General features: G+C 39.1%; 2 protein-coding genes across 5 annotated transcripts; one reads left to right on the top strand and one right to left on the bottom strand.

Moving 5' to 3' along the window:
• The first annotated feature begins 851 nt into the window (after positions 1–851).
• On the top strand, positions 852–20,467 carry micall1a (MICAL-like 1a). Of its 4 annotated transcripts, none has more exons than XM_084715909.1 (16): positions 852–1,814; positions 6,157–6,205; positions 9,374–9,515; positions 10,055–10,155; positions 11,337–11,485; positions 12,695–13,293; positions 13,380–13,440; positions 13,611–14,032; positions 15,999–16,324; positions 16,410–16,544; positions 16,653–16,779; positions 16,958–17,048; positions 17,328–17,401; positions 18,566–18,680; positions 18,786–18,832; positions 18,978–20,467. In XM_084715909.1, the coding sequence occupies exons 1-16, from the start codon at positions 1,672–1,674 to the stop codon at positions 19,115–19,117; spliced, it is 2,721 nt and encodes a 906-aa protein (XP_084572035.1). In that variant the 5' UTR covers positions 852–1,671; the 3' UTR covers positions 19,118–20,467. The 4 variants fall into 4 exon arrangements, with proteins under 4 accessions (XP_084572035.1, XP_084572032.1, XP_084572034.1 ...); XM_084715906.1 differs by having other exon boundaries at positions 15,957–16,324; XM_084715908.1 differs by having other exon boundaries at positions 13,611–14,041.
• On the bottom strand, positions 19,957–27,231 carry c3h22orf23 (chromosome 3 C22orf23 homolog). Its single transcript, XM_084715910.1, is given in 8 exon segments — positions 19,957–20,621; positions 20,623–20,717; positions 23,025–23,125; positions 23,321–23,458; positions 23,649–23,822; positions 24,112–24,174; positions 24,282–24,375; positions 26,248–27,231. Coding segments are annotated over 8 exon segments (774 nt in total). The 5' UTR covers positions 26,326–27,231; the 3' UTR covers positions 19,957–20,590.
• Between the last annotated feature and the right edge of the window lie 415 nt (positions 27,232–27,646).

The raw sequence follows: 27,646 nt of genomic DNA, 5'->3' as shown, positions 1-27,646 counted from the left end.
AAAATGTGTGACTGTAGCTTGTGTCTATGAACTAATGTGCTGTTCCTGGTTCGTGTCTTGGTCATTGATGAGGAAACGGTCAGCAGCTAACTAGCTAGTTGATTCTGTTAGCATACAGCTGGACATTACTAGGGTTTATAAATCTAAATGTCACGGTTGAGTAGCATTACTAACCTCAAAATGTCAGCAATAAACACAATGTGAGCACAAAATACGAGTGCATTAGAGCAAAGGTAATAGGTTATTTGACTGAGTTTGCGCCTCATCGACAACTGCACTTTTTGATTTGATGACATTCGCTCTCTTGACTCTCAAATAATCTGTTCCCCTGGGAGAGCACTATGAACGACAACGGTAAATTCAAACAGAAACTATTTCTCCGTATCCATTACCAGCGTATCGACTGTCGTTTTACATTCAAAAGTTAATCTGATAATATACGGTGTGTTGACTTACTGACGCGAGACTGTAGGCTAGCCTCTTCTGGAGGCGCTGCCGCCATCTTTCGGGAATTCTAAACAAGTGTCTACTATCGCGTGATTTTTGTAACATATCGCGTGGCTATATTCGTCGGGTCTTGAGAGGAACCCCAGACCCGTAAAAGATCTCGCGAGAGTGATGATTTTCACCGAAACCCTAACCAGGTATTTTCTATTTCTAAACCTAACCCAAATTTAACAACCGCGTTTTCACGTCATGAAACATAGTTAGCTCGTACAATGTGCACATAAAAAAACAAACAAAAAACAACAAAAAACGTGGCCAAATCTCGTGAGAGTTTCGCAAATCAAGGGTTCCCTTCTCGTAAGAACCACGACTCGGTGGCGCCCTCGTTTGGGCGCGGAGAGATACAACAACGTGACATTGAATAGGGTGGCAGGCAGGCTACCAACGCTGCAATCAATGCGACGAGGATGGCTTGGCACCGGTAGTGGCCTGCTTCGATCAACCATAATCGTCCGGGATGTATTTTTTACAGTGTGCTTTAATTTTGTTGTGGCCGTGAGGACGTCGCGAGTGGCCTACGGTGTAACAGACCTTTTATCCAGCGTTTTAACAGTCGTTGCAGGCACTGCACCAACAAACAAAACCCGTGTTGTGGACTACCTCCTGGAGGAAACCGTCACCTCTGCTTCAATTGAAACTGTATCATCGCTCGAAACTAGCAAAAAAAAAAAAACGTCCTCACGTTGCCAGCGCTCACTATAAAGACGCAAACATACGGACTGCAATGAGGCTAGCAGCAGGCTAACGTATCCACCAGTAAGCTAAGTTGACTACGTCAAGAACTTTGTTGGCAAGCCACCGCTATCATCTCTGGATATCTGCTGTGTTTTCAACACAGTGATTCTGGTCAAAGTTCCACTTTAGATGCAGTTTTCGCTGCCTAAACAACTCCACACAGGAGATAAAGAGGAAACACAATGCATTTTGTTGTTGCAAAAGTTAGCTAACATTTAGCTAGCTTGCAAGCCATGCTAGTTTTTAACGTGACTCACTGGCTGTTGATGAATGTCTCGTATGGGAACATCGGGTGTTGTCTGGCCGAAACGCTGCTGATGACTCGTCTATGACTGGAGAAAAGACTTTCTGTTGTCTCCTGTCACGTCCAGGACAAAGAAACTCGACTTTATTTGACAAGAACGGTTGGATTTATGTGATATTAGTATCATGGGATCCCTGAAGGCTCTCCAGGAGTGGTGTCGGATACAGTGTGAAAATTACAACGATGTGGAAATAAAGGACATGTCAACGTCCTTTCGGGACGGTTTGGCATTTTGTGCCATAATACATCGTTACAGACCAGAGCTGATGTAAGTATTTCTAAGTCTTACAGTGTAACAATGCTACTAAACAAATTAATATTCAGTTACATATGAGAAAACAGTTTACAGTGGCTCAAATTGACGGTGACGTGGGTTACTGTAGGAAGCAGGATTTTTGGCTGGCTTTAGTTTAAGGTGGACACTTTTTTTTCAGGAATAATGTTTACTGTTGTCTCTGAAACTGTTTTCAAGTGCTACAGTGATTGATATGTCGATATATTCACAGTCCTCTTTTTTAAAAATGTATTTTAGGTAGAAACCTAGGCTACATAATTCAAAATAATACATGACTGATATTAGGGATGTAACAATAAATTGAACATCATGATATAAGCTGCTGACTGCTCCATTGTTTATGTTTTGCTATTGTACATACATAATTTAAACATACATTGCTAAAGACAGTTCATGCCAATTACACCTGCTGATGTCATGGCTGGCTATTTTTATTTTCATTTTATTTAGGAAGGAAGGAAGAAGCACTTAAAGGTAAAAGGAAAAAGTTTAATGTCAACAAAAAGTCCTGTTTACATCAGATTTGTTATTTGATAAATTCAAATTTTTCAAGTCATACATCCCTACTGTATATATTACGAGGTCCTTAGTAACATTTGGTCTAACAAAGAAAATATGTATGACAAAAATATATGCCTTTTATGTTATACTTCTCAACATTTAATGTGGGGCACAAAAGTAGCACCAGCCACCAGCAAAATGCTGATAAAATATGGAAGTGGCAAGTAGATTTGCTTCATTCACCAGCCAAAAGTGACTTTTAAAATTAAAATATTCACCAGCCATTGATTAACTACATGGATTTTAAAAAAAGTTAAAGTTTGCTCCCCAGTTGTATGTTTGTCTGTATGTTTTATCATGGCCAAAAGCAGCAGAATGAATATTTTTTATGAACATTGTACAGCGAGGGGCCAGTGTGCTGTAATTAACTCAGGCTGACAAGCCGTGCCCAGTCTGTAACAACACACCCCTCCTCTCTGCATTTTACACCTACACACACAGTACAGAATCTGCCACAAAATACAACTGCAGTATCAATGTGACTTAACATTTCTTATTATAGAGATGAGGAAATTATGACATGCCATTGTTTCGTTAGAGAGACCAAAAGCAGAAAATCTCCTACTCACTTATTAACTGACAGTTGATAAAATCAAAATTAAATTGTTTGATTTGAAAAGTTTGCATAATTTTCCTTGTGACAGTAAATAGACACAGAATCTCTGACCTTCACATGACTCACGTTGGACATGCATTCCCATGGAAAAGCATTGGTCCCGAGAAACATAATGTGTCTCTGTGTAGCTGAGTGGGTAGTGCATGTTGTTGACAGCATCAGTATTAGCGGTTGGTTCAATTTTGTCTGAAACAAGTTGATGACACTTGTTGATGTAGGGGGATTGTATAGAGGCATCCGCTGACATGTTATGTTCTTCCTTTGTCCTGGAGGAAACGCTTTGGTGAGATGGAATGATTTTAGACAGTAAGCATCTTGCTCATGCTGCTAACCTCTCAGGTGGTCCAGACATTTGTGAACAAATTGGACTACGCTTGGTTGGTAGTAGAGCAAACATTCACTGGACCAGTCACTGAGGGACAAGTCAGTGAAGTGGAATATATCTGCAAACACAGCACAGCAGTAAAGCTGAAAGTTAGAGAGTGGGCAAATCCTAAACACCTAGCTTCCAAGCTCTTCCTCTTAAATTTGTGTCCCAGCATGTCTCCCTGTTCAGCCCTCTGTAAAGCTGCAGTGGCCCAACCGAACTCGCTCTGATCCAAACAGACAGTCCGTCAGGCTAATCTGTAGCTGAGACCTCCGCCTGTCAAACTGGATTTAGCTCCACTGCTGGACCAGGCCATTGTAGCGCTGCCCTGAACTCCCCAGCCAATGTATTCTCTTTCAAATAGATCACATTGATGTACAGGAAAGACGTTAGTACAGCAAATGGCCTCATCTGAATTATAGCCAAGGCCAACTGTCACTCAGCCCACTGGAGAGGGAGTAAATTCAGCTGCAAGAAATCATTTGTGGCCTAGTTACAACCAAAGTTCCTGGGACAGTGAAGGCAAAGTTAAATCAAATTAAATTGTGTTCCTATATGCAACTCCTGCTGCATATAGGACTAATAAGTAAATGAAACGGTAGGAAAATTTCATTATAGTGACAAAAATTATCACAGTCATCAGTATTATGTGCTGAAAATGTTCAAAAAGTACTGCAGTGATTAATCAATTACTTAACTACTATATTAATCGCCAACTATTTTGATAACCAGTTATCTGCTTTTAGAAAAAAAATCAATTCCACCTTCTTAAATGTGAATATATTTGGGTTGTGAACAAAACAAGACATTCAAGGACATCATCTTGGGCTTTGAGAAACACTTAACATTTTTCTTCTTTTTTTCATTTTATAGACCAAACTAATCAATTAATAAAGAAAATGATTGACACATTAATCAACAATAAAAAAATACCATAATAGTTGCAGCCATAAAGAAACCGTGTTGGATGCTGTGTCTGGGAGACTGTTGCCAACTTTGGTCAATGCTGGAAAGCATGTGAATTTTTCAAAACGTGGTTATCAAACAGTTTAAAGCCATAATATGTCAAAGGGTTAGGGTTAGGGTTAGGGACTATTGTTTTTATTTTTATATGTATGTATATATTATCATTACATTATCCAGTATGTTTCCAACAACAGTCAAATCCAGAGAAATGCATAATTCATTCAAGGTAATGGTGCGTTTCTGGCCAGCCACTAGTTTCTATAACTTCCAGGAAAACACAGGATTTGTCAGATGCATCAGAGTGAGGAAAGGAGTCAAAAAACATGATGTTAATGTAACTTATTACCTCATCCATGAATGTGATTTCTGTCTGACTCATGTGAGATAGTTTTTCATCTGATCAACTCCCATGATCCCACACTACTTACGTCGTGCATTTAAACTGTAATTAAAATTCAAAACGGTAATACTAACAGTCAGGCTTTTTATTGCAGTTTATTGTGAAACTGGTAGTCATTTCATCCCTGCTAGTTAGTTTTTCCATGTCCTCTCTGTGTTGAAATTTGTCTCTGTATTGCATTTGATTTGTCCCACCTCTTCTGCCACTAAATCTACTCCTTATGACAGTTTAATATGCTTTAAATTTGATTATCAGGACACCACCAAATCCAAATTCTGTACACTGTAGCATAAACTTCTCTGTCAGGCTGAAACAGATTTAGCAGATATACCGGTCGACCCAGGTTTTGATCATGTGGATTTCAAATGCCTGACACACACACACACACACACACACACACACACACACACACACACACACACACAGTTCCTCAGCAGTCCTCTTTCCCAAAATAAACCTGGGAGTGAGACTCTGAGTCACAGTGGATTAGATTTTCAATTCGGATCACACACTGCACTTCATCATTCATGTCAGTGTCTGCTGGCACCGTCTGTGAGTGTCAAAAATTTTAACTCAGGACACTTTGGGCCATGTTTTAAAAGTCACTGCCTTTCCGTCTGGCTATGTTGGAAGACCTGACATGGTAGACTTGTTTTGACATGATCTTGATATTAGAGCTGCTGCTCAGTGTGTCCATGGAAACTAGATTAGAGAGAACAGAGGTCACTTTGTGTGGCTTCAACACGGAGCTCATTCACAGGATTTTGCCTTCTTGAGAGTTCCACATGGTCTCCACAAGCTCTCACCAGGGTCGTGGTGTTTTTTTCCACCATACTGTTGTCCTACTACTACACAGTTGTGTCAACACACGCATACTTATGCACACAACCACACTTTCATCCCAAAACACCTCAGACATTTTCCAGTTTTACTGCAGGATGTTTACTGGTGAGAGGTCTGGCTTCAGTTCCTCGCTCCAGGCATTTCAAAGCAGAGCCTTGTAATTATCAGTTCATCACTCCTGTTTGATGCAGCCACTTCTTTCCCTTTGTCTTGGCAGTTTTCCACATCAGGCATCATTTATGTGTGGTTTGGGACCATTTGTCAGACGTTGTCGTTGCAAAGCTTTACTGCTCACCATTCCTGCCTGTCATGCTGTCAGGCCAATAATAGCTTTTTGATGGTTCGTAACATAAGTGGAAATAGGTCAGTCAGCTAAATACAGTACCACCCTGTATCAATATGGCTTGGGCAGTTACAGTACTTCTTTGTGGTGTTCTGATATATGAGGAGACATGACTTGCAGTTGTTGCAGGCTTTACTGTACAACTGTACACGGACCAGCTGCATGTTCAGTCTTATCTCGTTTTGAACTGTAAAACATTTTTCTCTCTTGTCATTCCAGAGACTTTGGCGCCCTGTCTAAAGAGAATGTCTACGAGAACAACCGACTGGTGAGTCAATTTTACAGCTGTATGTTTGCACATTTATAACTATATGCTCAAGGACCTTTAATGGTTACAGTCACTCACAATTTTTGAAGAACCCAAGTTACGTCAGGTCCCAAGTCATCATCAACTGCAAAGTTAAAAACAAGGCTTTTAATTAGTCTGTTGCAGGTCACACTTTGGTCTGTGTTGTGGCTCAAAAACCAATATCCAAACGGATTAATTCCATACCAGATATTTATGTTACAATCCACTACAGTTAGGCACAATACGATATGAATAAATCCCAGTTCTGTTGGCATTGGCATTGTTGGCAAATGAGAGATGCAGACATTACCACAAAATCAGCTGTTGCTAAGCTAACTCTGAACTGAATTTCTTGAAATTTGGTTTGTTATATAACCCTGAGAAATTGAACATGATAGCGGTTTCGTCCTTGAATTAAATTCAATTACTGTGGGCAATCTAATCAGCACTATGGGAAAACATAAACCTTATGAATAGCCACAACTTCCTTTGGGATATGGAGGGTCTGACCATTGAATTGGCAACATCTATTGCAAAATATCTAGTATTTCAGCTTTTGTGAGTTTCTTAAAAAAAAAAAAAAAAAAGCTTTCTGTTATATTGTTGTAAAGCCACCTGATAGCTTTTAATTAGAGCTATAATGATAACAGATTTTAAAACATTGATATAGTACTAGTATAAAAAAAGATACGCTGTACCTCTTTCAGTACCACTGCAAAAAAGGGAAAAAAATCTTAGGCACATAAAATAGTGTAATTTATTTTCCTATTTAAAAATTAACAACCTGAACACAGAGCTGGTACAGAAAAAGTCACTGAACACTTTCTGGTTTTGCTGCAAGGCAAATTCAGGCAGGATAATAAAAACTGAAGTGAACTGAGGTCATGATTTTAGATATTTTTTATTTTTATAGCTTTGGTACTTTCAATACTATCAAATGATAGTATTGTATTGTTTTTAAAAATGTGTTATTGAAAAAGTATCAATACTTAGATGCTTTTGACAACCTCACTTGTAAGCTTTTCAATACATCACCATGTTTGGAAAGTTTATAGAGTTAGGTGAAGCCAGGATGCTCAGATACAATACCATGACACTATTCTATGCATCTTAAAGAAAACAGATTATACAACAGAAAAGCACTTAATTAAAAACTTTGCATACATCTAGATGAGAAAACGTACAGAATGCTATATAATTCCAAAAAAACTTTGCAAATCTTGGCAAATCACATCTGGCAGTTGTGGTGGCATTGCAGTAGATGCTTTAGCATCTATTGCTTGGTGGAGGGGTGTACTTTTCTAGTTCAGCCATAAAATTATTAAGCGATTGCATGCAGTCATGGCAGGTGTGACTTCAGCGTATGTGACTATGCGGGGAGAGCAGCGTTACTTAATCCCGATGGAGCCTGCCAAGGGCAAACAGGGAGAGGCAGAAAGCCAGAGCATTGAGGATCACAAAAAGTTCCTGACATAAGCCTGTGGAGAGACCATGTAAAGAGGATTTCAAGAGCAAAAGTGCTGAATTTGCAGCTTATAAATCAGTGGATTGAAACCAGTGAATAACTTTTTAAATTCATATTTCCCTTGTTGGGTTTTTCCACACCGTCTGTAAGCCAGCAGAACATTGAGGGATGAAATGGGAGTCTCCTCATTTTCAGTCTGAGCTAAGCTTTGGCAGCTCTTTGCTGCTGTTTACATTCTTTTTATCCAGCAGCCCTCAAGGTAGCAGGAGAAACAAACTCTGTGTCCTGGCTGTCATGTGGGATTTTATAAATGAAGCATGTAATTTCACTGTATCCATAAGGCCTAAACTGGATTGACAAATCTGATCCTGAATGTGAAAAGCACTCAAATATATGTCATCTTTAATATTAAGAAGCCAGATGTGATCAGTCTGCATTACATTATGTAGGGAGCAAATAAAGATATTTTAAGTGTCAGTTTCAGTTCCCCCACATTCTGTCACTTGCACACCCAGCGTGATAAAGATGGTGATGCGACATACATCCATGTATTCTCGCTTTTGCACAATGTGTAAAATGTCTACATACATGAGATATTACAATGTGGACATGAAACCCTAAAAGCAGCATTCTTTCAGAAAGTCTGTCTTCTGTCTTGAGTGCACTACACATTTGCCTACGCCACAGTTTATGGTAGCACGTTGCTGTGAAATGAGTCTGTGCAGTTTCAGCAGCATTTGTTCATTTTCAAATTGCAAAGTATTTAGATTGAACTAGGAGGAGTGAACAATTTTAGCTACATACCAGTTATTATTGTATATCGTGCAGTATAATGCATTTTGATTAATTTGGGTTTAGTTCCACTTTGCCCGTGTGGTTCATTTGTTGAACCACATGTTGCTGGATTATTTCTGTCTTGCATAACTGCCAACACTTGTATCCATGTTATGTAACCTTTACCGCTTTCTCATTTCTTTAGTGGAATTTTTCATTAGACTGATGGTTATCCTCAAAGCTCAACACATTACATTATGAGCAAATAACTGATGTTTTGGCATTATTCAAGGCATCAAATATGTGCTGGTTGGTGGACTGTGCCAAGCATCTGAGGACATTATTCTGTCCTCAGTTTCTACATGTTTGCATGGAGACAAATAACTCAATATCAGTGAATACCACATCCTGAACAGAACAGAACATACTTTCTCACTCACCCCCAGTGGTATCGGGCCATACTGATAGTTTTGCTTTTATCATATCAGTTATTAGTGTCTGAGATTTTTTGTACCATTCCAGTACAATGATGAAATATGAACTTTTGTTTGTGCTGCTTGAAGCATTGAAGACTAATATTAAAAACTCTTTAACTCCGGATGATCCACAGACCTCACTGTTAACAGTTTCCATTGTAGCTACTTTGTACCATAGAAATAGTGCCAAAACACTGAGGGAAATGAGGCCAAAATGCCACAATCAGTTTAAATATTAATAATATTGAATAGATGACAGTTGGTATAATCACATAACTGCCTTTAGTTGCAATTGGCAATAATTATTATAATATATTACTGGCACGCATTCAAACACACTACTTACAGTTTCTCAGCTTCTTCCTCATCTACAACATCTACTTCCCTCTTTCCAACTGTTTCTCTCCCTTTTCTGTCTTTGCTTCTTCACAGGCGTTTGAGGTGGCAGAGACACAGTTGGGGATTCCAGCCCTGTTGGACCCAGAGGACATGGTGTCCATGAGAGTGCCTGACCGGCTCAGTGTCATCACATACGTCTCCCAGTACTACAACTTCTTCAACAACAAGTCTCAAGGTGCATATAGTAAAATCAGTTGGATTTCACATGAAGCAGTTGGATTCTGTATTTTTCTCATCCAGTCATAATTTCTGTGCAATAAAAACTGTCCAACCTCTGCACATCTTCAGATAGAACAACTCGTATAAGTGTGACAATTAACATTAATTAGTTAAGATAATATATAAAATATATTGTGAATTTTAAAGCTTCTAGAAGGAACTTTTATATTTGTTGATTTTGGAGGCCCCTGTCGCCAAATCCAGTAGTTTCCACCACTATAGCCCCAAAACATAGTCAAAAATAAAAGTATATAAATAAAAATGTTCTTCTGCATTGGTTGACACTGTTAAGATGGTTTCATAACCAGTTAAAAAGTGAAAAGTAGTATCTTTAATTCATAAAATAGTTTGTTATATTTTTATCTCTTCAACCTATTTATTTATCTTTATGAGTAGCAAAGAAGAAACTATATCTGATCTTGCTATACAACCCAGTTGTTCAATGATAAATAAATTTATATTGTTTATCATTAACTAATGACATCTTTTCCACAGCAAACCCCCCTTGCATGAAAAGGCTAAGTTCTGTCGGTCTTAATGAGCCAGCCCAGAAAAGGCCCCCAACTCCTTTGGAAGACAAAGTGGTTGAGTCTGAGGTAAGAACAAGACATGGCACCAGGAGAAGGCGTACAGATGAACAGGAATTATACTGTGCATGTGTTGATTATGATTAAATATGTTCTCTGCATGATGCTCTATAGGAGCTGCATGATAACAATCTGCATTTTTTAAGTAAAATATGGTTCATGATGGTCTTTGGAGGCCTGAATAAGCACATTGAAACCTCAGATATTATTCTGGTAGTATATTGGTGTGTATCTGAAGCCTTGGATTATCTAAGTGTAATTCTGCATGTGCTATTTTGGGGTATTAGGTCATCAGATCTGTACAATACAAATCCCATCCTGCCATTGCAGAACAACAATGTGCAATGTCCACATGAGTATTTTATAATTACTGCTTCCGTGTATGGGCTTTGTGTTGCACAGCAGGGGAAAAGCAAAGCAACCGAGGTAGAGTCTATAAAGACAGCCTCTGTATCCTGTCTCTCTTTTCTTTCGCATGCCTTCAAATTCTTTCCTCCATCCTCATACTCCCATGTACTGGCATCTTCCTCCTCAACTTCCACCCTCCTCCCTGTTCAGATGGAAATCCATTCCACTCCCTCCTCTTCCTGCTCTTCTTCCTCCTCACATCTGACCCCCCCTCCATTCTCTGGTCCTGAGCCTAGGCACTAGGATGGGGGGTGGGGGTGAGTTAGGAGGTGAATGCAAAACAGTTAGGTCAGTTCTTTTTAACCATCTCTTGTACATAAAAGACTAACAGGTAGTGCAATCCTAACACTGTGTGCCAAGTTTTTGGAATATGCTGCTGCTAACCCCTTTTTATGCTTAACATGAATAAATGAATAGCCAAAAAATAGAAACAAAATGCCTAAAAGCAAAATATCCAACCTTATATCAAAACATATCCAAAATATGTGACTCCCAGAGGCACTAGCCCAAGCTGTTTGGATTTTTTTTATCATGACTTGCTTTTTTGTATCAATCAAGTGATGTTTTAAACTGAAAAAGAAATGCAGTAATGAGCCACATGAATCTCTAGATGTTACATTAACCAAGTAGGTGTAGCTAGCTGAACAGAATGAACAATCCACATCCTGAAATCCTGACTCCGTGTTTGATCTCCCCTTCCCCCATTACTCTCCATCTTCCCCCCTTCCCCTGATGTCTCCTCCCTGTCCCTTCCCTGCGAACGTCCTGGCTGCTTGCACTAGCCGAGCCAGCCCGCGCAGACAGGTGTTGAGGCACTTGCAGCAGTCAAGCGCAATACACTCAGTAGCACCTGCGCCGCCTGCCAGAATCATGTCCACCTGGTGCAGAGGTTTTTAGTGGACGGCAAGCTCTACCACCGCAACTGTTTCAGGTGAATACTGCAGCTACGGCTACTGTCTACATGTGTCTTATTGATATTTTTTTAGCTATGAGAGAACACTATTATGAAACATTTTTCTAACACTGCAATGAAAAAAGATGAGTTTCTTTAAATGATAATCCTTACGATTTTATTCCTGGTTGAATTTGGCAACACCCGGGGTTACTGGTGGTAAAAGCAAATGTGATTTAATACTACAGTTTACATTAGACCAAGGGCATTATTGAATTAATCTCCAACTCTTTTGACAATTGATTAATCAGTTTGAGTACTTTTTAAAAAACAAATGTCACAATTCTTGGATTCCAGCTTCTTAAGTTTGAATATTTTCTGGTTTCTTTATTGCATCATGATAGTAAGCTGATTATGATTATGTTTTGGATAAAACAAGACATTTAAGAAAGTCACCTTGGGTTTTTGGAAACACTGATCTACATTTTTCACAATCAATCAACAGATTAATCAATAATGAAAAAGTTGCAACCCTATTACAGACTCTCTTCACCTCCCTATACTTTTACTTTAAGTGTAATTCATTTGACAAAAAGAGACAAAATACACAATAAACAAATTAAAGATGAATTTTACTGATATCATTGGGGCTTTTTTCATCTTCTGTAGATATTGCAATAATTTTGTTATAGTGAATTGTTTTGATCACAATAATCTATAAAAAGTTTTGCATTTCGCCACATATCAGACAAGATATACGCCAATGCTGTAACAGACTGATATAGCTGGTAATAATGGCTGATATATCTCACTCTAGGAAGGAAAAGGAAATATTTGGCTAGCATTATCAGTACATGCATGCATCATTTCCTGCAAATTTTTTATGCATAGGATCACAATTTGAATTGCATGTGGGAATGGCGGACCCCGCCACTGACAATGAAAACTTCTGTACAGAGAGGTAATTACAGAATGTAAATATGTTGTTTAGTTATTGCTGAAAATACATCCTGGCCATAAATTGTCTCAAACAGTGGGTTTAATTTCATGAAAGTCTTAAGGATTATAACTTTAAGAGCAGAAAAAGGTAACTTTTTTTTTTTTTTTTTTTACATATTAGACAACAGCAGATTACTCCATGTGTTATTTTGATAAACTTGTGCTCGTGTTATTAATCAGTTTAAGCTTCGTATCTCAACAGTGTTTGCCTTGTTGAAAATCTGACATCCTGTGTCATTGTTGTCTCAGGTGCACGGAGTGCCACAGCACTTTGCTTCCTGGATCCTACAAATTAGAAACCAACTCTGGGGCGTTGGTCTGCACACATCACCTTGCAAGGCATGCTTCAGCCAATCAGAACGGCCGACCAGATCTTAGCAAGAGGCCACCGGTAGTTCAGTCCAGCAGGATTGGTCACAACACAGTTCCTCACACCTCGCCCTCTGAGAGGGACAGACAGGCAAAGACTCCCTCTCCAGTAAGCCAAACAAATAATAACGACATGCCTACCAATGACCCTGTCACAGTTGCTGCTGTTACAACAAATAAAGGTGACTCTTTGGAAACAAAAGACATGGATGGCAGTGGAGAGACTGAGGAGAAACCACGTTCTGCTTCTCCTCCCAACCCTTTCGATGAGAGCGATGAAGAGGAAGAAGAGGAGGAGAAAGAAGAAGATACTAAAGAACCAGTCAAATTAACGACTAATGGAGACCTCCCTTCTACACCTGTCAGCCAGCATGAAGGTGCAGGTCGGCCAGTACCAGTACCAGCACCTCGCCGGGTTTCTGAACCCACTCCTCCTCCTCGCCCTGCCCCTCGGGTTCGGCTGCTTCGTACAGCTGATGGTGCGTCCTCCTTGCTGAATATAAATGATTATAGATGAAAATAAAATCTGTAAATATGCATCCTCACATTTTACTTGAAATCACAGGTGAAAACCAGAAGCCTCCAACTCCTCCCAAACCTCGAGAAAGGTCGCAGTCTCCTGGAAGGTAGATGAACAGCTCTTTTTTTTTGTCCATTTGCCACCATTTCATTTTCCTTATCCATATCATCACATTGTTTCTCTGTAATTGTTTGCCCCTCCATGTTTCCATTTGGCTGTATTTTGTTGTCTTCCCCTGTGTGACCCCTCCATCCCTGTCTGTGTCTCACTGTCTAGCCTGTCCAGTGGCACCCATAAACCCAAAGACCCACCTTGGCTCGCCCTGGTCCAATCAGAACCCAAGAAGAAGAAAGCCCCTGCCCCTCCCCCTGCCGGCCTGGCAACACCTCCCAATACAGGCTCTCTGTCCTCTCTCAAAGGCGAGGGCTCCAGACCCAGCACGCCCCCTGCACCCGCCAACCCATTTGATGAGGATGATGATGATGAAAATAACGAGGCAGAGGAAGAAGAGGGGGGTGAAGGAAGTGCCATTCCAGCCCCAGTTGTGGCTAGTCACCCGTGGTACAGCATCACTCGGGCGGCTGACACAGCAGGTGCAGACACTCCCCCTAGTGGAGGAAGCTCATCCCGCTCTGCCAGCCCCGGGAGCACCAGGAGCAAGAAACGGCCGGCACCCCGTGCTCCACGGCCACCTGCAGGTAACCAAGGTCAGTTTGATCAGTATTACATTTTACAAACATTGAACTGTGCGTTCATCACAATATATCTACCAAGCTGTTTGTCATTTTATACATTTAATCTAGCACTTTAATTGTGATTCTGTGGAGATGTGGTCATTTGTTAGTGTACAGTTGTTAGGTTACACTTCCTTACACGGCTACTATGTGGTTCTAAAGAGCAGTATTTGGGCATTAGTTGGAAAATAATTTTTTGCAGTGTTTTACATGACTGGTTTTAACAAAACTGAGGTTAAAGTGCAGTATTTCATCTGCATATAAGGATGTCTGTATCATGTCATCAAGAATCATCAAGAATTGTAGCCATTTTAAACATCCTTTCAGTGTATGAGACTGAGATGCAATTGGACAAATGAAGGAAAACAGTTTTATTTAATATTTAGTTCAGTGACCTTGGTCTGCAGCAAGTGACATGCAGCTTGCTTTATTGGACTGAGAGCACATGACTGACTTTGCCAATCAAAAACACTAAAGTTTTTGGCCCAAAAAGTCTTTGATTGCTTTGGCTCTTAGTGTAAGATTATTGTCTGCATGTTCACTGTTATCCAATGGATGTTGATGCATTTGCTTGTGTTTTAGCAGGTGTTTGTCTTAGCTGACCTAGATTCTCACTGTATTGTGTTTTGTAAACTGCAATCTGGCCTTTGTATTTGGCATCTTGTGGTAACCCTCTGAGGTTTTGCTGATCAACCGTTGTGTTATGACAGCTCTGCAATGAGTCAGCTACATCCTGTAGAGTATTTTTAATCTGTTGTGCTCTGGTATGTTTACAATGTAATGCCAACCACAACATTAGTCTTCTGAGGTTGAACACGTCCTTCATATCTGCTGAATTCATCAGTGTATTCTTGGTTCATACAATGTACCAAACATTTTATTTCTCATAAATTACTTTTTTAGCTCCACGACAGTCTGCGTCACTGACAGCACCACTTCCGCTTCTTTACTGACATGTTCTCACACTGAGAGACAGTAGCAGGCAAAAGCAAAAGTCACACCTAGAATCAGCTTCTTTTTCTCTTTTGTACATTGAGCTGGGTTTTCCTCAGTATGTTGCAAGCCCAGTGGTCCACAGGCCTGAAGTTGATTTTTCCTCTGGTCTGTAGTGCTATTTCTGCATCTGGACTGTTTTAGTGTGGGTTGCAGAGTTTGAGTATATCAGCTGTCAAAATGTCTGCTTTGTCTTGAATATAATGGGACTAAATGGCACTTGGCTTGTGGTGCTCAAGGTCCCAAAAAATGTTATGAGCATTTGATGTAGGAACTACTTTCTTTCTGCAATAGAATCTACTGGAACTACTTTCTTTTTACCACAACCTACTTGAAACTGCTACTGCTCATCTGCCATCAAGTTTCAGTATATCTGAAAGAAGGCAGACATCTCTACGACCAATATCTCCAAAACTTGGCAACTCACACCAAAGCAATCTAGAGGTGTAAACAGCACTAGGGAAAGAGGAAAAATATGTAGTTTTGATTTTGGGGTTAACTTTCCCTTTAATGTAGGTTCCTATGAAATCTGTGTTATGGCATTTTTTAAATTCTTTTTCCCCAACTCCAGCCGTGACTCTTATCATAGAAAATAGAAGGTCTGATCCTGATGCTGCCATCAGTCTGTCACTGGCCCTCACTGGGCCCCCGTCCCTTGCTATCGGGCAAAACAACTTTGACAAAACAAAACACACCTATAACGTTGGCGTATAGTTTACGCACAGGAATGATGTTGGAGTACAAAGAGAGTGGGATGTTGTGTATAGATGTTCATTGTTTTTTGTTTTTCTCCTCATCTTCTTTTCATTTCAACCTGTCCCAACTACTTTGATTCCTGTTACATTTCTGTTCTCTTCATTTTTTTTTCTTTAACTAAACCTTCTTTCCTCTTCAGTTCTCCCTCACTCTCAGCCATCCTCTTGCTCTCCCTCTCCAGCTCTCAGCACAGAGAGTCTGTCTTCTGGCTCAGACCACAGCTCCTCCCAGCCCCAGTCGGGTGGCAGTGCCAGCAGCGACCAGCAACACGCCTTCACCAAGAGTGTCTCAGAGCCCTCCATCTGTTCACCGTGCGACTCTGCAGCCTCTCCTTCCTCCTCCTCTGCCGAGCGGCTGCCTCATCCCTCTCCAAGCCCCCACCCTTCGCCCATGCCATCAAATGCAAGCTCAGCTCCAGCTACCCCACAGACTGGTCGAGCCCCTCCACCACGGCCCCCGACAACCCCCAGCCCATTGGCCTCAGGAGCCATCCAGTCACATAATAAGGTAAAAGGACCACCTCCAAATCAGGCCATATAAAGCAATACACTTTGCACGTTACATTCTAGCTGTATATCTCTCCTCATTTTAGCGCATCTGTAAGGAGAACCCGTTCAACAGGAAAGCTTCGCCCTCCCCTGCTAAATCCAAAACCAGACCACCGAAAGGCCCTCGTCCTGCCAGACCTCCAGCTCCCGGCCATGGCTTCCCTCTTATCAAACGCAAGGTACAAAAACTAAAACATGTACTTTATGGTTTAGCATTGAAATATGTACAGAATAGATGTTTCTGTGTCCAACACAAAAATACTCAAATGATCCAAATATCCATCAAGGTGCAGTCAGATCAGTACATCCCAGTCGAGGACATCCACGGGGAGATGAGTCAGCTGGAGAACCAGCTGGATGAACTGGAGCAGAGGGGAGTGGAGCTAGAGAAGAAGCTGAGAGACAACCCTAACAGTAAGATGTCACTCTACTAAAATGGCAGCTCTAGCTTAAATAGCTCACAAAAGTATAGCATTATAAAAAGTTATCACCGAAAGGGAAAGTGCAAGGGCCCAAGATTTTACCTGAAAGAACAATACATCATAATAGAAACATAACAAATATATCTCGTGTTCCTCTTTTTTGTTTTTAGATGAGGATGAGGAGCACCTGTTGGTGGACTGGTTCACTCTCATCCACGAGAAACACCTTTTAGTCCGACGAGAAGCTGAGCTGGTCTACACGTAAGTATCAGACAGCAGCAAGGGCCAAATGTTAAAAGATGTTGGACTTTGGATGTTGTAAATCAGGCAATGTGGAATTTGTGTAATTTGAATCATGCTGTTGGTGGTGGTGGGGGGGATTCAAACATTTCTCATTATTTAGGGAAGATGAGATGTTTTCTCTGTTGTTGCCTTTGTATATTGAGGCTTGTTATATTTTTGCATAAAGACTTTACAAGAAGTTTAAAAGGACAGAGGTTATCTCTGTGTAACAAACTGTGTGAATGTTCCCCACCGCAGAGCGAAGCAGCAGAACCTGGAAGAGAGGCAAGCTGATGTAGAGTATGAGCTGAGGTGTCTTCTCAACAAACCAGGTGTGTTTGACCTCATCTTGAGAGAACTTAAAGTCAGATTCATTGCCTGTATGTGTTTGTTTGTAATACTGGACTCAGGATACAAAGCAGATTACACCTTCCACCTCTACAAACATATAATCTGTAAGGTATAATGCTCAATGAGGTGTCCGTTATCAGTAATAAAAGGGGCGAAGAGGCCAGCACTTCTGCAGAGCCCATTAATTCCTGATTCTGGACTCCTCGAAGGGAGTTATCCCACTCGTAACATGGTCTTTTACCAAAGAAAAAAAATATGACCATTAATTAAGCCATAATTGTGGCAACACCTGAGGGATTGACTAATACCTGGAACTACTGTCTCCATCCCATGAGGCTCTTATGAAATGTCAATGTTGTTCGCTACTCCAGTAAAGAGGATGGACCTCAGATACGTCTTGACAACAGGGAATATTTGTTGTCTGCTCAGCTCATAGGACCCTTTGGCTCAGCTGTGAGCCAGAAAGCTAACAGTATGCTAGCAAGATTCAAAATCAGTAACACTGCACACAGTTGACAGACAATAATATTTTGATAGTATGTTTAACAAAAAGACTAGCTAGCTATCCAGCCATGTCATCCTCCCAGCCTGAAGTACAGTAGCAAATGGTATGTGAAACAATCTCTTCATTGTATCAGTAAGACACATTGAAGAGAGGCAGTCTACTTCTTGCAGTTTGTGTGTTACAGTCACCATCCTTCAGCATTCAGAGAATGAGGCATTAGATCTCCTCATGCTGTTGTATCTTTTCTTTTCAGTTTCTCTCTCTTCAACTGCATCCTGGTCATCGAAGTTATCATATTCTCTAAATAGGTTAAAAGAAATGATAGTCACTCGTTGTAATTAGATGTTGGCTAGTTAATGTGTTGTATTACATTGTAAACAGGCTTTCACTGCATTCCTCAGCAGCCATTCAGAATGGAGTATTCACCCAGACAATGTTATAATAATTATATATATAATTATAATTTTTATAATTATATATATAATTTATATATTTATATATATATAATATCTGCAGTACATTACTGTTGTTTCAATAATTCAAAAACTGTTCAAATACCTGCAGTGCAAGTGCACATTGTATCAATATAATTGGAAAGAATCCAAAATTAAATCAGTGATGATCAACATTTCCTTCTCAGAGAAAGACTGGACAGAGGATGACAAGAGTCGGGAGCAGGAGCTCATGGCTGAGCTGGTTACCATCATTGAACAGCGCAACCAAATTGTCAACAACATGGACCAGGACAGACAGAGGTAATCAATGACTGGCAGTTAACTCTGTACCTCTGTATTTGCACAGAGTGTATTGATCAGTGATACTTTGCAACTACCAGCAATTTAACAGTCATTCTGTCACAGGGAAGAAGAGGAGGATAAACTCATCGGAGCCATGCTGAAGAAAAAAGGTAGGATGAAGACTAAGGTCCATTTGTAGCAGGTTAAAGATTCTTAAGATAAGAGCGTTCAATATATTTAAAAGGTAAATGACATGTCTCGCTCTTTCTTCTCTCCCTTACTTTTCTGATTTTCTTTTCTTTTCATCTTCATCAGACTTCAACAAGGATCCAGAGGGTGAGCATCAGCAACAGCAGAAGAAAAAAGGGGCAAAGTTCAAACCCATTAAGGTGCTAAAGAGGCTGAGCCATAAAGGAGAACCAAGCAAGAGCCCCCACAAGGAGAAATCCCCATAGAAAGGACACGTTCTCCTCCAAGAGGATATGAGACCGTTTTAACAAGACTAAGGACAATTTAAAAAAAAGGATGTGAGAAAAGAAACACATCAGGCCAAGAAGACGAGGTCATTAATGAGTTGAAGCGCAACCCAGAATCCACTCTCTTGTCAAATCTTCAGTTTTCAGTTCTGTTTTAAAGAGACTCAACCGCTTTAAGAGCCAACGCGTTTTTAAGCTCTCTGACCTTTCAAGCTAGTGAAATATAGAGTAGATTTCTAAATTACTGCACTGATTTGTTGTATGTTGCTCCACTATCCTTGCATTGCACAGCCTCCTTGCCTTGTAGGTCTTTTTCAAGGCTCAGCAAAGGCGTGATTCAGTACTTCACTTGGAGTGGAGTCAGTTGGATGCAAGTTGATCCCTGATGAACTTATGTTTTCAGTCGTCTGACTTACACTCCTTAAATGCCCGTCTCCAGACCTCGACTCCAAAGGTCAGCAGATGGATGTCTGAGAAGGTTTTGTGTCATGTTTGGTTTGAACCTGTGGTACTAGCAAAAGGAAAATGTTTTCAAGATGAACTCTGCTTTAAATTTTGCAACATCTACCCTTGAAATGCTCAATCAACAATGAATACCTAAGCTCTTCTAGCTGCTATGTTATGATTGTTTGGGGTTTCCTTGTTTTTAGTTTCTTCAGTGATAGTTTTTGCAAGGTGTCATTTGTGTAAACGCATATCATCAACGACACGGATGAACGCAGATATAGTATTTATGGGTGTGTGTGGCAAGAAACAAAGTGGGAGACTCAAAATTAGAAAATGTTAGGAGAGAAGTATAGAAAGTGTTACACTTCAGATGTCTGTTAGAAAGTTTATTAACATGAAAGGTCACACATGCAATAATGAAAATTAGAAACAGCAGACATACAGTATTTTAAGAACTGTAGCAAAACTCAGTTTATAACAGTTTTAACCATTGAGGAAAACCTGAATATGCAATCATTAATTTATATTTTACTATGCCTTTCTGTGTTTCCATGTTTTGCCTTAAAAGTGGATAGGAAAACAAAATGTTAATATTGTTTGTATGAGTGCCATTTATTTAATTGCATATGTGGGTGAGTGTCATTCATTTGAGCTAATGTAAATGTCAGTATGTTTACTCATTCTGTTCCTGTTCTGTCATTTAGATTGTCTATTTGTCTTCCATTTTAAATGGTAATCTCTGTGCCTGTCCTCCTGTCCAGCTGAAACCAAGGGCTTCTGTAGTGTCACATCTGTCAGCTATATATTGTCCTAAAACAGCAGCGGGATTATAAAAAATACTGACACTGGAAGGCAGAGGAATAAAACAACTTAATGAAAGAATTTAATGTTTCTTACAAATTTAATGCTTTACCGCCTGACATCACAGTTCATCACAGGTCTTCATTATTGTGCTGTCACACCTGAACTGTTTATAGAATCTAATTTTTGGGAGTTCAGTCATTGTCAGTGAGTCTTTTCTCCTTCTGTCTCTTCATGTTTTCTCTTCTGCAGTCTGTTCTTTCCTCTCAGATGTCTTTGCACCCTTCTTGGAACTGGCGGCCTTCTCCAACACCTCGAGTTCTCGAAGTTTCTGTTAGTAGAGTCGTGACACAGCACAGGTTTAAGTATAACTGTATTTGAGAGAGGATAAATAATACAGGCTCTTTGTCGATTTGTTTACATCAGACCAGCTTTACGTCATCAAGCCACAGTCACCAAGGCTGCAACCCTGTTTGAGGGGAAGGTCACAGTTTCATATAATGAGAGATAAGAAAATTCACAAAAGCTGCTTTTGTCTTTTGTTGCGGGTTGTAAAACAAACAAAGCCATCACAAAGGGATCTCAAAATGAGAGCAGTAAGAATGTGTTCACCTCCAGAGAACAGTGATTTCTTTATTTAAACAGCGGTGTAAATTACATTTTGGTGACAATAAATTAATTAGCTTCTGCCATTTTAGTTATGCCAAATAAGAAACAAGAAAAACTGTATTAATAACCAAGGCTTTCACATTGAGATTTGAGGCACACAAGATTCATGAATATTCAGTCTCTGTGGTAAATAGTTGAACAATGCTGGTGACAGGTTATACTCATAGAGAGCCATCACTGGTTTGAGTGGGATGCTGCTGAAGTTCACTGAAGTGTTACTCAGAAAGTATAATTACTTTTTAGCCTTTTATAATGTAATAATATTCCTTTACACATTACTTGGTGTCAAAAGTATTTAGTTACTCATTATATTACTTTCATACAAGCTGAACTGCTGATCCAGTGAACTGTTAACACCCAGAAAGCTTTTGTTGTTTCTGTCCAGATGTCGGCTTTGGTGGAAACAAAGTCAACCTCTCTGTGTGACCTTCAAATTAGATTCCATCACTTTATACTCTTTCTCAAGGAGCGAAACAAACTCAAAATAATGATAGTTATTAACAGTTTCACCTGTGGAAGGTCTGCCCCTCTCCCTCTCCCTCATCCTCCATCTCTTATTTAGCTTTTTGGTTAGCTGCTGACATGACCTGGAAATTTGGAATGCCTTACACGACATATTACTACATAAAGCAATAATATTACAGTAATATAATATATTACTAAGTAATGCATTGCTGCCCAACACTGGTCATGAGTTTAGAGAAGTCATTACCAGATGTGTCTGACCCACAGATGGGTCTCATTTTTATAAAATAACAAAAAACTATGGAAGAAATTCTGCAAATCTAAGATACTTTAAGTACATCTTTTATAAACCATTTAAAGTTCTTTGTCCGTAACCACTTATCTTTGAAGGGTTGCGGGGGGGTGGAGCCTATCCCAGCTGACATTGGGCGAGATGCAGCGTACACCCTGGACAAGTTGCCAGTTTATTGCAGGGCTGACACATAGAGACAGATAACCATTCACTCTCACATTCACACCTATGGACAATTTAGAGTTACCAATTAACCTATGATGCTGCATGTCTTTGGACTGTGGGAGGAAGCTGGAGAACCTGGAGAGAACCCACGCAAACATGAGGAGAACATGCAAACGCCGCACAGAAAGGCCCTGCCCCAGCCACAAACTCTCCAGTGTCCCAGCCAGCTGGAGAATTCAAACTCAGGACCTTCTTGCTGTGAGGCAGCAGTGCTAACCACTGCACCACCATAACAGCATTTAAAGTATGTATATTTATTTATTTTGTCTTCTTTAAGAAGCAGGCTAAAATGTCCTTTATTGTTTTCCTAATGAGAGGAAATAAAATCAATGAGATGGCCTGTTAACTCAGCCTTATTTCTCATTCATAAAGTATTTGAAAAGTCAGTTCTTAAAAACATGTGTCAAGATAATATAAGGTGATGCAGAAATGGCATTAAAGTGATCAGTAGTGTTCATTTATGCACAGATGAACTCTTACTGATAAGGCCTATTGAGAAATGGATTGTAATGGTTGGTCATTTTTAAAAAGTGGGTCCCCACTATCGTTCATTGATACCCTTGTATAGAGGAAGACAGAAGGAACATCAGCCTGAGTTTATTAAATAATTATTAGGCATGTCTATAAAACAAAAGTTTAATTTGATATGAATGCCAACAAACTTTTCAAAGCTGAAATTCAAACAGATGTCAACTTGCATCAACATTCTATCTGCCAAAAAGGGGTGTGGCCATGACATTTTTGCCAGATACCCATATGTTCTGGTGTGACTTATGAAAATGGAACCTAATTTCTTGAGTACAGACTGACACCAATGCCATTTTAAAGATCTAATGACATTGCTAATGATCTGTCTGTCAAAATTTCTTTCTTTAAAAAGAACATCACACTGAAGGTAAAAATCAATGACACTGAATCACCTGTTACCAAAAGCCTTTTCAAAACCATGACTAGTTTGAATCAATATATAAACCATTGTTTGTTTACCTGTGATATCTCTGTGTTGATGATATTGATGTAATTCCTCTCCTGGCCTAGAGAGGCCATATCTGCCAGAAACTGTCGTCTCTCTTCTATCTCATCTAGAACTACAAAGGAAACAGAGTGGCTAATTTTAGACTTACTCAAATGGTGCTGGATATATTTAGCCAAGCAAAAGAGCACAGAGCAGACAAAACATCTTAATTTAAATGTGGTGGTGGTGGTGTGTTCTCTGGAAAAATTTCCTATTACAGTGGTTAGTATCTCTTTTACGTCATCTGTTTCCGTGCAGTCAGCCTCACCTTCTTCATACCGCTCTCTCTCCTCCACCACTTCTGCATTCTGACATGAGGCAATGTTTTCTAAAGATGCAACTGTGGGCTCTTCTTGTCCTGTTGCAAAAATACTCTGAAGCCTCCTCTTCTCTTTCTCCAAGTCTCCTAGGGGAAAAAAAATGAGGAAAAAAATAGTGACAATAAGACTGAAGGTTTGTCAGGATGCAGAGAAAAAAAAAGTCACCAAGATTTAGTGATGAATGACCTATGGTGTATTGCCATTGTTTGTGATATAAGCTTGTCAAAGCATACAAATAAAGAAGAATTAATAGCAGTGTCAGTTTCAAGAACATACTTGTAGGACCAGGGTGGAACTTTTCTCTGACGTAGCTGTTACCAGAACGACAAGATTCAGCGCTGCGTTTCTGAGGCTTGCCTGGCAGGAGTCTCAGGTCAGACTTACTGGTTTTAGGCTGTGGCGTGGAAACTGATGCTGTAGGGTTAGAAGTCACTGGTAAAGCTGCTCCGTCTGAGGGGAAAAACGTTAAAAAACGTTTTAAATGTGGCCAAACAAAAACGTGATGCTAAATATTGTACAAGTGAGCAAATGTCTATTTTAACTTGACAGTCCAATGGCCCATATTATAATACTACCTTTAACTCACAATTTGTTATCTTTTGGATTTTTATACACGGAGATTTACTAAATCAATATGAGATGAACACTTAGCCACATTAAATATGTTTTAACAATATATTATATATATATACATATATGTATGTGTGTGTATATATATATACAAATGTCTCAAACTTACTTTTTAGGCAGTCATTGACATGCTTTCTCTGGAGGTGGGTGAGCCTTGATTCCTGCATCATTACTGAGCACCAGGAGAGAGAAAGTTATTCATTTTGTAGTTGCTCAAACAGATGTGCATTTCCAATTCACTCATAACCACACCAGAATATAAAAAGTGCATCATCTCACAGTTCAACATATCCTGGGTCTCCTTGCTGTATTGGGTGGGTTTGGGGTTGTTCCATAGCCCCCTTCCACCTCTTCTCTCTGAGGAGGCCTCCATCTGCAAAAGGCATACACAAAAGACTAGAAGAGATTATCCTCAGTCTGTGAAACTCAACTTAATGTTATTTCTGTCATACTGAAAGCTATAGCTCACTTTTAATTTGTGAACTTGGGCAAATATCCTTTCTACGAAACAGACTGTAGTGATAATGAAGTCATTTAAAGACAAATCCTGGAGTTGCCCCATAGACATTGCAGGGCTCAACAAAAATTGCCCGCTTGCTGCTTGGCAAGTAAAGGCAAGTAAATCTATCAACTCATTGCCCGATGCCGCAAGTGGTAAAAAAAAGAAATAAACTATACCATTATGATAATTAATTAACAGTTAAAAAACTTTTTCACAGAAAACTGGCAGAAAAACCTGTTTCCAGCCTTTCAAATATGGACCTTGGTACTGTTTTCTGACATTTTTAGACGTTGCTGCCCTTTATTAACCATCATAATTAACTTTAATCTTTGTGGTTATTTGACAGCTGCTAATAAATAAAACTAATTGTACAGGGGCAAGTAAAAAAAAATCAACACTGAACCCTTAGGCCAACATACAAAAATATCAATTAAATTCATTATGCTATAGGCTTAGAGACACACCTGTACTGACTCAAATTCACTGAAATAGCACAATGTAGCATAGCTAGCTAAGGTGTGTTTAACTAGCTACAGCAAGCTGCTGTGCTTGCTGCTAATGCTAGGTGGCTAAAGATAACAGATAATAGAGGATAGAAGCCGACTCTGCATTAGGGAGCGTATAAAAGGACAAAACTAAACCTGAAGTTTCAGGGAACTTACTCAAACTAAACTGCTTTTCTTGTCAAGAGTAAACAGCAGCGTCCTCTCCAGTGCAACAGTCTGTTGCTATAGCAACCGAGTAGCTACAAGCACTTCCGTGCTAAATCAGCATGATGTTAGGCGTTTTAACTCCTAACATCATGTTTTTTTTGTTTGTTTGTTTTTTTGTTTTTTTTAAAAAATAAACAACAATTGGCATTCTTCATGGCAACTATTTTGATATTATATGGTAGGGTAAATACAGATGTTTCCAGTGATACAAATTAATGTCCTATTCCTTGAACTTTAATTAGAATTATTGGTTGCACCTGTGTTTACACTATTATATCACTCCAATATGGCTGCCATTAAAAGTCTGTAGTCAGTTCCACCATGCTGTGCTGAACACGGAATTTTTGCCTGCTTAACGTTTTTTCCTAAATAGTAGAGTGACAACATATGGCCACTAGATGGAGACAAAGACAGTCTATTTTGTTTGTGATGACACTATCAGTTACTGTTGATAATGTGTTAAAAGAATTAAACTGTTACACATACCACAACAAAGCTTGTTATTATATGTGTGTTATGATGTTTTTGGTTACAATGTTAATACTACTGTAATATTTCTCTTAACGTTGCTGTGATGTCCATTACTATCATATTATTTAGCTCAAAAGGAATATTATAAGAAAGAATATTAAAATAATTTGTGTGTGGAAAGGAGGTGGTCACATGAATTTAGAATAGAATAGAATAGAATAGAATAGAATAGAATAGAATAGAATAAACAATATATGGAAAAATGATCCTAATCCCTCATATTAAAGTAGGAATTATGAGACTCTGTATTCAAAACTGATTTCACAAACATTTGAGGGTATTTAAATTATAAGGAATATGATATATGATATATGGTATCAGGCACCAAACACAAATTGATCTGTTTTTCTCTTGGTGTCTTTCTGTCTTATAATAACATCATACTCACACAATTTAATGCTTTTAGAAGTGAACTATCTTCTCACAAACAAACAAATGAACATATGAAGATTATGTGATGTGTTTAAGGACGTAATGAGGCTGTAATTGTGAGAGTAGCCGCCACAGTTTTCAGCTTGTGTGGTGGATGTCTTGTGTAGTCGTCTTGTAGAGTCTTTATCAGCGGTGGGCTCGTCATCGGGGATCAGCAGCAGTCACGGCTCCATTATCTGTAGGACGACAGGAGTCTGCCTCTGCCCCATGTTAACAGATAAACACCAGCCAGACTATAATCACCTTTCACACACGTCTTCTCAGAAGTCAGAGCAGCATGTCCTCACTGAGTGTGTGTGTGTGTGAGGTGTGTTCAAACTATTGGAAGTATTGGCTCAACAAAGGAGATGAGGTTTTAATTGAAGACTCAGAAACTGAATTATGAACTGCACCGTGTGTTAGTTTGTTTGTTTATGAACTAACCTGCTTACCTGTTTACTACTCTGCACTGATATTTTGTTTTATAATGTATTCACACTGAATGTCTGTAAGTGGCTCTGTAACAAAAGTTTATAGAAACATCCACTGAGATGTCTTCGTGATAGATTGTATACATTCAAACATTCACCACACATGGACCCACACACTCACACACCCACAAAGTATGCGTCATAAGATAGTGGCCAGACTTGACCTGTTTGCTAACTAGTGAATGAAAAATAACATGAAGGGCTCTGCAGTGCCAGAGGGTCATTTTGGGGCATTTTTGTAGTGAATGGTTACATTTCATTAACATTTGGACGATATTTTTAATGTTTTCTGTTACTTTTTATTGTAATTTTTATCACTTGTGGTTCATTATTGCTGTATCTTGATATATTTTGTCATTTTTCATCTTTTAAAAGATTTTTTTATTGTTATTCATTTCTTGTTTATTAATCAAGGAATTACAGCCTTTTTTTTGTTTCATTTCATTTTGTTTTATTTTAGTTTATTTCAGTTTGTTATGTTTTACTTTATACAACTGAGTTAAACATTTTTTGTTTTTCCCCCAGGGGGTTATTTGATTTGGATCCTGTGAAGTCTGCATTTGAATTTGCAACAACTTAAACATAACTCCCTTGTATTGTCATCAAACTTTTTTTTATATTTTTTATTTTATTTTCATTTTTTCCTGATTTATTTTTTCTGTTTTTATTTTCTCATTTGAATCTGTTTTGCATGCATTTCAACACATTTGAAATGCAGTAAGGTTTTGAATGCAGGACTGTAGTGGAGTACTTTCACAGTGTGGTTTAGTTTTACTTAAGTAAAAGATCTGAATAACTGAACTTTTTCCAAAACTAATTATAAGCGCAGCTCTCAATTTGAAGCAGTCATAACTATAAAACTTTACTTTGAAAATAAGTCCACAAGTTTCAGAAAATGTTGGAGCTTATTTAAAGATGTTGTTACCAATATTAAAATACTGGTAAAATTGACTCAGTATAGATTTCATATATTAAAGAGACGATTTTATCTCAGCA

The sequence above is a fragment of the Lutjanus erythropterus genome, chromosome 3 (assembly GCF_056507025.1).
Source record: "Lutjanus erythropterus isolate fLutEry1 chromosome 3, fLutEry1.hap2, whole genome shotgun sequence".
Taxonomy (NCBI): Eukaryota; Metazoa; Chordata; class Actinopteri; order Lutjaniformes; family Lutjanidae; genus Lutjanus; species Lutjanus erythropterus.
The sequence above is the reverse complement of the archived record's forward strand: the minus strand, read 5'-3'. Positions and strand labels throughout refer to the sequence as shown.